Raw genomic sequence first — 10,186 nt, 5'->3', positions numbered from 1 at the left:
TTACTCAGTTGCAGCTACTTTTTGTAGTTTTTCTCTTTTCTTCGCAGACCAGTTGAGATCACCACCTGCAACAGAAGTAATACGCACTTTGAAACTTTTTAAATTGGTCTTTTTGTAGTAGAAATTTGATACCATACCTCACTACAGAAGTTCTCAGAGCATTTGACAAAAGAAATCAGTGGAGTCATTTTACAAAAGTAGAAAGCGGGTAAAGAGAAAGAGCAACGTGTTTATCATCGTCTGAGCAAGCAAAATCAGGACCCAAACCAAGTTCTCAAACCTGAAGCAGTTTTCTGTTCGGTAACAGCAAATTTTCTTTACAACTCACCATAACACCCCATAAAACTAAAGAAAGGGCAAGCAACTTTGAAAGAAACAAAGTAATATCTCTTCCAGGCCTTTCAGTAATCACTGCTTCATAAAAAACTAGTTGTGAAAGAACACTGCTATTTGGAGGAAAGTTTACAGAATTAAGATTTTATATTTGCAGATACATATACAGTCAAGTTTGATACGCAGTTTAGAAAGAGCTGCAGAATATGCCACGCGTTTGTTCATGTCAGCTGAAGGGACAGGTACCACTGCCCTGCTGGTGAGATTCCACATCACAGCAAGGTCCAGCGAATTACACACTACAGCATCTACGAAGGTGATGTTACAAGGACAGGTCTCATCAAGAGATGCTCCTGGTACCAAAGCCGTGAGCTACAGCACCTGACACAGGACCACACAACACCCCCTGCAAACAGTTCAGCTTGATAACGTCAAGAATAACGATGAAAACAAGTATCAAGAGAAGCTGAAAACACACACTTACCTGTGAGGTGATTCACAAAATACAGCATGACCACAGCTATTAGTGACACTAAAAAAAACAAACAGGGAACAGTTTTAGCTGACAATGAATTTACAATGACAGAAGAACAGTTTTAACATACAACCAAGCAACAACTCATGTTTTTCATGATAGCTGTAATTGAGGGGAGATTTTTGCCAGCAGCATCTCTTAATTGCTTTTGAAAATTCAACTCTGCTCATAAGTAACATGGTAACTCAGAAAAGGTTATTTTAGTTTTAGTTATACTAATAACAGCCCTCGTAAACACAGCCTTTAAGAGCATCACTCATCTACACTTTACACTTTTTTTTTTTTCTTGAGACACTGAAACTACTTACACTAAATCACTTCAAGAAAACCACAAAACACTTCACTAGGATTGAGTTACTTTCAACGTTGCCCCAGTTGAAACCTCTAACTGTAAGAAACGATTTGTTACTGTTTTACAAGAAATAGGAAGAAAAAAAAAAAGCCTAATAAAGCTTCCCCAATGTACAGAATCCATTTTTAAAGTTTGAGTACTTACAGCAAACACAAGCACTGAAGAAGACTTCAAGAAACAAGTATCCTCTTGTGTCCAGAATCATCCCAGCTGCTATCGCGATAATTGCCAGACCGAGATTCTGGATAGACTGCATGCTGACACACAAACAAAGGATTACCACTGTGCAGAAGTTTATTTTTAAAGAAAAAAACCAAATCAGTAGAGGCACTGAACAAACAATGAGATTAATTTCTCCCCATTTGTTATGAATATGAGACTCCACATTTCTGCAGAAGTCTCCGCGCATCCACCAAAACCCCGTGCTCCACCACACATACACATCCTGAAATGACATGAGACCTCCTGCTGGACTGAACTCGGAGGGATTTAGTAACCGTTAGTGTGTTAGAGCTGCCCGATATTCAGTGGTTCAACAGTACCAGGACATGCTCGCTGCCGAGCAGCGCAGACAGACAGATTGAAGTACTTACAAGCCATAAGCAGTTCCCAGCTGGTGTTCTGGAACAACAAAGGCCACCATGGGCCACAGGGCACAGGCAAGCAACGAGTAGGCCACTCCCAGCAAACACTGGTGAAATACAAACAAGTAAAGAGGTGTCAGACAAGATGCACTTTTGCTGTAAAGTCCTAATAAACGAACATATTGATTTTCCCCTTCTCCCAGAAGAGGGGGGGGGAGAAGAGCTAAAGTAACACTTTTTGCAATACCGTTCTAAATAAACAGGCACGTTTAGAAGAGACAACCTTTTTTCCAGAAGCGACCCACAAACTAAATCCTGTCTAATTAGCAGCAAGTAAAGAGCCTGACTTGAATACCCAGAGGGAGAGATGAATACTGCAACTCACTGGAAAGATACCTGAAAAACAAGGATCCGGTTTTTAAACCCTGATACACCGGTGAGCCCCGTATTTAAGCCCGGAAACCTTAGTTCAAAAGCAATTTCTCGGGGAATCTGCCCCAGGAAGGGGAAGTTAATAACAAAGATTTTTATTGACCTTTACTGCTATCCAACACAGCACATTAGAGATGGTTTAAGTAATTGCAATAAGCTTCAGAACTACACCAAAAGAACAAGTTTTAGGAGAAAAGGGAGCACCCAGCAGAGTAATCTAGCAATAATGAGTGTGAGGAGCATCCATGAAGCCTGAGAGCAGACCTCTGCAACACAGCACCACCGAACCACAGACACTGGGATGAATCGAGGTCGTCTCCGAAGGGAGAAGGAACGGCCACTCCACACAGCCCTCCGGTCTAACCCCGTCCTTCCTGTGCAGCTGAACGCCCTTTTGCACTAAACAACTACGGAACTACTGCTGCAGACCGCAGCAGTCAGTCTTTTCCACTTCAAAACACATGTGCGTAACTACTGCCTCCCTCCACAAAACACCAAAACCCAAAGTGTTATCTTTAGGCCACAGATAGCTCATAGTAATTTTGCCTGTATTATGCATTCTTTGCTTTTTCACTGTCTTTAGTTTTAAACTCCGTTTCACATAGTATATCCTTCTTAAAGTCAGCGACATCAAAATAGGCTTTGAGGACTACCTAAACAGTCAGAAGCCAGTGGCAACTTATGCCGAATTATTCAGCATCAACTCCATTTCTTATTTTATCACATTTAGCTATAAGTCACAGAGAATTAGTTACCATCGCTATCCAGGGGTTCCAGAAGGTAAAAGCCAACATGATGTGAGAAGCAAGTGTAGTTACTACAGCACATAAAACCCAGATGATATTCTTTCCAAGTTTATCCACCAGGAATCCAAAGACTGGGGACATGGGTGCCGATATGATATACACAATACTACAAAAGAATAAAAACAAGAGAACACTATCTAGCCATGGACAGCCATAGGTGTTACACAATACAAGCGTCTCCAGATAAAACACCACATTCCCTTGTTACCCGTGAGGCCATAAGAAAAACCACACCAAGAGAGAACAACCAAACCCTAAACAACAGACCCCAGAACTCAAAATTCCCAAAAGGTGTGAGGACATGAAAACATTCAACATCCAAGGAAACAGTGACATACTCAGACCTCTCGGAATCATATACCAGCAAGTGTTTTGTTGGCGGTGGGTTTTATTTGTTTGGTTTTTTGCTCCATCACAAATTCATCTTCAAACTAAGAAAATTTAGTTAATTTAGCGCTGCTCTTAAACTGTTTCTATCACTCAGAATGGAATCGCCAAATACCAAACTAATACCCTTCAGACAGAGCCCTTTCTTTCCAATTCCTCAGTGGGAACACCGAGGACCTTTCTATTTAAACAAATCCCCGCACCTCCTCATTATTCCTTGGGCCACGTGAAGTCTGTTCACTTAAATTCAAGTCACCACCTGCAACAGTAGATCCCAACCCTCCTCCCACATGGTCAGAGCCCAGAGATACAAACACCCCTGAGAACACAGCAATAGCACAGTTACTTGTTAAATCAGCCACAATATACCTGTTGATTGCGCTTGCTTCTTGAGATGAGAATCTGAATTTCTCAATAAAGAAAACCCTAAAAAAAAAAAACAGATTTAGGAAAATGCATACTTGTATGACACGAAAGAAAAATTAAGCTCTACAAAGTAAAGACACAGAAACGTAGTTTCCAGGAAACACTTAAATATACCTATCTAGCTTTGATATAAACATCCCATCACAGACCCTCATTCATAATGCATTTAGGAGCTCATTATCAGACTCTACAAATTTTTGCCTAAGGACTATTCAAATCACACTTTGGGGAAAACATCCAAAGTACATAACCAACACGAAACCCAACAACGAGACATCAGCCATGCGCATGCTGTAAGAGACCGAAGCGAGAATGTGTGGAATACATGCACAAGCAAAAAATGGGCGTCTACACCGCTGACTGGAAGGTCTCTCCAAGCCATCTCAGACTTTACTGTCTCACTCACTGTAAAACATGCATCAAGCTCAAGAGATCTGTTCCTAATTCCAAGTATATTCAAAACCCATCTGACTGAGCTATTAGATCAAGTCGTGGTTCAAAACGCTTCAAGTTTCAACTTCATATACACCAGAGTCAGCACAGTAAGAGAATTTCAGTCCGAAACTGTAACTACATTTAAGCCCCCACCTCACACTCAGTCCATAGCTTATGAGTACAGAAGGAATTCTACATGACAGCTGTCCACAGCTTTCCACACCAAAACTCACGCCGTGCTTTAAATCTGTATCAGGTTTTAATGAGGAAACGGAGCATGCATTATGCTTTTGAGTTCTGACAACTCAGCCTATGCCAAGCTACGGTACTTTCCACAAAGCTCAGCAGATAAGGAAACTGTCAGAGTTTTTTAATTTGTATCACAAGTATAGCAAACAATGCCACAGAAGAAATGACAAACCACAGCACAGCCTTGCTGGGAGACCAGTGGTTCTGTAGCTGCCTGGGATTCTTAAATATTAGCCCACACCTCTCCCTTTATAAGTAGCTAGTTAAAACCCTGGCCACATTCAAGGGGAATAGCTACGCAAGTGAGAGACTTACTTTCCAAGTCCAATGAAAGGAAAAACGGCTGCATAGTAACAGACACAGATTACAAATATAAGCCACAAGGACAAAGAGAAGTCCTTCACATCTGTTAGCTTAATCACTTCACCTGAGTGGAGAAAGAGACAACATTGTTCCAGTCAGCATAAGCAGACCTGAAATCCATCCACACTGAATAAACACGAAGGTGATCTCAAGGCTAAAGCACATATTCCTGCCACTATCTACTCTCTTGTTTAAAGTTTACAGAGTGAGAGTCGGTTAAGAATATACAAGTCCTAAATCAACAGTGCCAGAGTCAAGAACAAATTGTCTCTCCCATAGTAAGCTGGATGTACAAGTTCTCTAAAGCCTCTGAAAGTCCTTCTGCAGCAGAATTAAATACAAACCACTTTTTCAAGGAAATGTTTAATCAGTTAGCCAAATTCACATCTGAAGCCTCATATTATATGCTCTTACTCAGATGTCAAATTTAGTTTCTTTTTAATTGGTCTAAATTCCCCACCACAGAAAACTCAAAACATCACACATTGATGGAGAAGAGCTGCATGTTTTTGCACACCTATTAAAGGAAATAAGACCAATTCCAACAAAAAGAAGTACCAGTGGCAATGGCACAGATCAAATTGGTGTGAACTGGGAGGCTCTCCACATGCTTTACAAAGAAAGCAGATGATACTGCATTTGCCTGTAAACGAGTGTTTAAAGCTGTGAAGATTCTTACTGATACAAAAATGAACTAAAAATTAAAGCTATAACTGTGAAAAAGATGTTAAGGAGCAGCCACTGAATCACATAAAATGCAAACCTGCGCAGCGCACAGCATAACTGAAGGGGTCTGCTCTGGCAGGAAGGAATGAAGCCCAGAGCAGGTTCAGCCACACCACTCACCCGTTTTCCCTTGCTCTTTACAAAGGAGCTTCTGCGCCCTCTTGTCCAGATAAGCAAGGATTAACGCACAGGTCAGTGAAAAGAGACACGTTACACCACCTGCAAGAAGGCAACGTGACACATTTAGCTGTTGACTCAAGTAGTAATTTGGCTTGTAAGCACAATTAGCATAGCGTACCTTTACATATCTAATATGACCCAAGTTTAACACCAGCTTGTCTTATACATAAGACTGAACAGCGGTTCAATTCAAAAGAATAAAGTAAATACCGAAACCTGCCACATGAGAGACACCTGCCTTGAACTATAGTACAAGCATGTAGCTACAGTTATTTTATTTAAAGCACTACCACCACCCCCGCTCAGCACAGCCAAGCTCCTTATCTGTCCCTTGTAAGGACAGAAACGAAGCCTGGGCCTTAATACCCATGGCTCAGAGGGAAAGGAGCGCAGATCCTAAAGTAGATGAAATTTCACTTTTACACATCTAACAATTCCGAGCAGGCTTTGACACGATACCTTTCAGAAATTTTTTTTTCCAATCCCTATCTTGTACTCAAAGCACGCAAAATGTTTCATCTCCTTAAGATACAAACTTGAATTTGGCAACCACAAAAATCACACAGCATTTCACCAGACACAGTAATCACACACTCTACATGAGAATATCAGCCATTGATACAGACAGTATTTGAACTGCTCTTTCCAGTCTCAAACATATTTGCCCTACTTTCAAGTTAGTAAGAAATCATTAACACATACACATGTTCAAATTCAGAAGCCTAAAATAGCAGGTGACATCAATTCAAAGTATTACTGACCTATCATGAGAGTTAACCCAAGAGTACTGGGACCAGTATACCCCAGAAGATCTCGAACTCTAGAGTATATCCATCCCATGATATTCATGTTCACTGTGCTCCCCTAGGCAGAACAGATTCATGTGAAGAACGGATTTCACAATTACATGGATTCAAAAGGAACATTAGGCAGATTGCTTATTGCACGGTGTTTAAAACAAACGGGTAAAATGCTACACAGGGAACGTAAACCACCAGCAACGACGACTAAATTATTCCCTGCTAGTTTGGTCAGTGTTTGCAACAAGTTAACCATTGCAACAATAATATACGGTCACAAACTGAAATTTTATACAACTTTAGCAGTGTTTCAATGGAGACACTAGAAGCACTGTTAAAAATCTACATCACACACTGCATTAGCTCATAAACCAAGTGGAATTTAATACCACATGCTAAAGCAAACAGGATTCAAACAGGATTCCCACCTGACAGGCACCAGGAAGAAGCACCTCCCCGCCACACACCTTCTCCCCCTAGAGAAGGGACCCATGGCTGCAATCCCCAGGCTAACAGCAGTTAACTACAGTTCAGCTGAGATGATGCAACTGCTAATTAGCAACAGCCTGAACATCAACCCTGTCCCAGCTGTGACAAGCTAACTCTGTTACTGAGGTAAACGCCTGCAGAGGTTTAAGGTACCACGGGCTGCTGCAGAGGACCCCTAACAGGAGAGGCACGCCCCCACTCTCTTCACCCACAGCTTGGTGTGAACCCACCTCTAGCAGCAGTTTCAGTGATTGCATCAAACCAAAACGGCACAGCTGAGATACAGTCACACAGTTCCTATCAGAACCAGCAACAGGGAGAAAACCATCTTACAACAGCAGATACGGAGGGGAGTTCTTCAAGCAGCCATCCCAGCTCATTTACCAGCGCCTGCACCTAGCCCCTGAGCCACAAGCCACGCTCAGTTAAGCCAACATTTTATGAGATGCCCCGAATCAGTATGTCTGATAAAATGCAGCACTGCGACTGTCCCACCCAGCAATCTACACTAGTACCACCACCAGGCGTCTTTAGAAGTTTGACGGGTTCTAAGGAGCCTTATTAACCCATTTCCTTCTGTATCCTTTGTCTATCTACCACAAGTTTTTAACATTTTAACTTTAAATCGCATATCAATTTTTAACTAAAACTCCCTAGGGAGCATTAGACATGCTATTTTTCACCTGTCTCACTGCCAAGACAAGCCGCACACCTTAAAGTCTATGAATTAAAGCTATACGGTTTTACACTTACAATTCTCGCCATGCTTAGCTGTAGTCCAAACACAAGGTTTAACTCCTTGCCTTTAAACCAACTGACTGCATACGTGTTTTGTGCCACCGCTAAGGACTCTCCACCTATCCTAAAAAAGAAGGAAGGCACAAAAGAAAACGCATTACTTGCGACATGCAAAGCAACAAAGCAGCAGACAGTTGCCACCAATACCAAGATGACAGTATTTCAGAGAAATTTATCTATGTACAGGTAGATCTAATGTATATATGCAAGTAATCAAAGTTCTTAAAGACAATTCAAAAGAGAACTGAAGTGTCTTAAGAATAATTAAGAGCTCAAGGTATACTAAGTAGTCTAGGAACGATATAATTGCCTTTGGTCATTTACAGAAATTAAATCAATGGGCAGCAGCTTCTCACTTCTCTTCTTCATTAAACAACCAGGTGGTACAGATCCTGACCAAATAAAACCAAAACCAGGAATCTTCCCTGGAACCCAAATTTAATGGAGTCATCTGCCCACACCCCAATACAGTCAGTCAGATTTTCTAACATTTTTATGCTATGGCACATTCACAACTTGGAGGTATTTCTTCTGACATTTACTCTAATTTTTTGCCACCGTAGGCACCCTGTAGCATTTACTGTTGCTAAGAATTCTTTTTACCCAGGAAAGTAAGAACTAAGAGAAAAGGAGGACTAACAGTTTTATCAGCTTACTGCATGTCTTTATTTGGGCAGTTTCATAATTTCTGAAGTCCATAACCTGCAAAGTTCTTTTTTTTTTTTTATTTTCTAACTTGAAGTTAGACTGGGAATACAACTGAAGATCTTGCACGCCTCAACTTTATAAATGCCTCAACACCCAACAATTTTGTCTCTGAGTGTAAACATGTGTCATGGTTTAGGCAGTTTTCTAGGACACAGAAAGACAGTCCTTACCTCAAAGCACACACTCTACTCTTCTAGACTTACCCAAATACAAACCTGCCCATGTCCATCAGCCAGAAAGTATTAAGTAGTGCTCCCAAAGCAAAAATTACCTGCCACAAACATTTAAGGAAAAGTTATAATTTTACATTTGAACTATGGAACAAACTAGAACCCCTCAAAAGAGAAGCAAAAATGCTTTTCCTGTCTCAGACCTGCAGAAATACTTCACACACACTTCCTACTCACAGCTTTTTGCCTTTACTCCCTCTGCCTTATTCACCATCCTGCCGGCTACGCAATATCCAGCCCAGCTCACCCTGAAACTGCATGCAGAAAACACCTCCAGAGGCTCAAGTCATGCTTCACCTTTGTCATCATATTCTACCCAAATACACCTACATCATAGTTGCACATCAAGCAGATAAACCATTTGGTTCCTTCACATTCTTATTTCACTTATCTTTCAAAGTCGTCGGTTCCCAGTTAACCCATCTGTTCCCAACTACGGCAATAAAATTCAGGGTTCTCCCATTTCAGTTCTCTCCACCTGCCCATCCCCCGCTGTAACACGCACTACTGTGCACAAAGTCATCTGGGCTTTTTCCCCAACCCAGGAGAGAGCCTTCAGACACATATCATCCTTCACCCTCTCTTTTGCACTTACCTGCCCAACACAAACAAAGACACTAAATATTATAGTGCCCAACCTGCAAGAAAAATAAAATCACTTAATACACGATTAAGACTCTTTTTTTTCCAACAAGACACTATACTAGACCTACTGTAAGAAAACAAGGGGAGACTGATAAAAGGTCTCTGTAATAAATGCTACAGCTGGACAGCTTCCTTAAAAGAAGGCAGTACAGGCTGGCATTTTTGAATGCCACTTTATTTAAGCCATGAAGGGAAGGAAGCTCATTTGTACCAGAGGAAATTCCTAGATTGTGCCAAAAAAAAAAATTGAAAAAACTTATTACAATTTGAAAAAAAAAAATTGTATTATAAAGTCTATACTTCACACGCACTCGAGGTCTACCATCCGCTGAACACGAGTGACACCAACATCACACTTACCGTATTCCAAATACTCTGTCTATCAGAAAACCTCCAAAGAAGCAGAGAACCACATTGGGCCAGGAGTACCAGGCATAGAGCGCCATGAACTGAGCCGTGTTCACCTTCATATCCTACATAAAGAAGGGGGAGAACTAAAAAAAGTAATTTCGGAGACGTAGAACAAGTATCCAAGTAGAAAGTACACTTTCTGACCTGGCCCGTACCCCCCGGTCTCCATGACCCCCTTCCCGCCCCAGACAGCTACTCACCCGTTGAACCTGGGTTTGGAGCGCCGCCGGGTTGTCGTAGCAGAAGTAGCTGCCTGCAAGGAGACGGGGAGGCCTCAGAGCTCGGCCCCGCCACCCC

The 10,186-nt window shown here is 41.6% G+C and overlaps 1 protein-coding gene across 2 annotated transcripts; it reads right to left on the bottom strand.

Moving 5' to 3' along the window:
* On the bottom strand, positions 1 to 10,155 carry MFSD1 (major facilitator superfamily domain containing 1). Of its 2 annotated transcripts, none has more exons than XM_009884408.1 (14): positions 10,090 to 10,155; positions 9,908 to 9,951; positions 9,429 to 9,471; positions 8,807 to 8,874; positions 7,851 to 7,959; positions 6,570 to 6,672; positions 5,749 to 5,847; positions 4,855 to 4,966; positions 3,799 to 3,855; positions 2,992 to 3,148; positions 1,814 to 1,911; positions 1,365 to 1,477; positions 818 to 865; positions 1 to 65 (listed from the first exon to the last, which is right to left on the bottom strand). In XM_009884408.1, the coding sequence occupies exons 2-14, from the start codon at positions 9,946 to 9,948 to the stop codon at positions 1 to 3; spliced, it is 1,113 nt and encodes a 370-aa protein (XP_009882710.1). In that variant the 5' UTR covers positions 9,949 to 9,951; positions 10,090 to 10,155. The 2 variants fall into 2 exon arrangements, with proteins under 2 accessions (XP_009882710.1, XP_009882711.1); XM_009884409.1 differs by having other exon boundaries at positions 9,839 to 9,951; positions 10,090 to 10,137.
* Positions 10,156 to 10,186: the final 31 nt, after the last annotated feature.

The sequence above is a fragment of the Charadrius vociferus genome, unplaced genomic scaffold (genome assembly GCF_000708025.1).
Source record: "Charadrius vociferus isolate BGI_N301 unplaced genomic scaffold, ASM70802v2 scaffold104, whole genome shotgun sequence".
Lineage (NCBI taxonomy): Eukaryota > Metazoa > Chordata > Aves > Charadriiformes > Charadriidae > Charadrius > Charadrius vociferus.
This window is presented reverse-complemented; position numbering and strand designations above follow the sequence as displayed.

What these genes read in the sequence shown, in the direction of transcription:
- MFSD1 (XM_009884409.1), bottom strand. Translation starts at nt 9,948, where the DNA reads ATGAAGGTGAACACGGCTCAGTTCATGGCGCTCTATGCCTGGTACTCC. An exon ending in AGCTAAGCATGGCGAGAATT is followed by an intron (nt 6,673 to 7,850) that starts GTAAGTGTAAAA and finishes TGTTCTGCCTAG; the next exon opens with GGGAGCACAGTGAACATGAA. An exon ending in TAAAGAGCAAGGGAAAACGG is followed by an intron (nt 4,967 to 5,748) that starts GTGAGTGGTGTG and finishes TTCTCCACTCAG; the next exon opens with GTGAAGTGATTAAGCTAACA.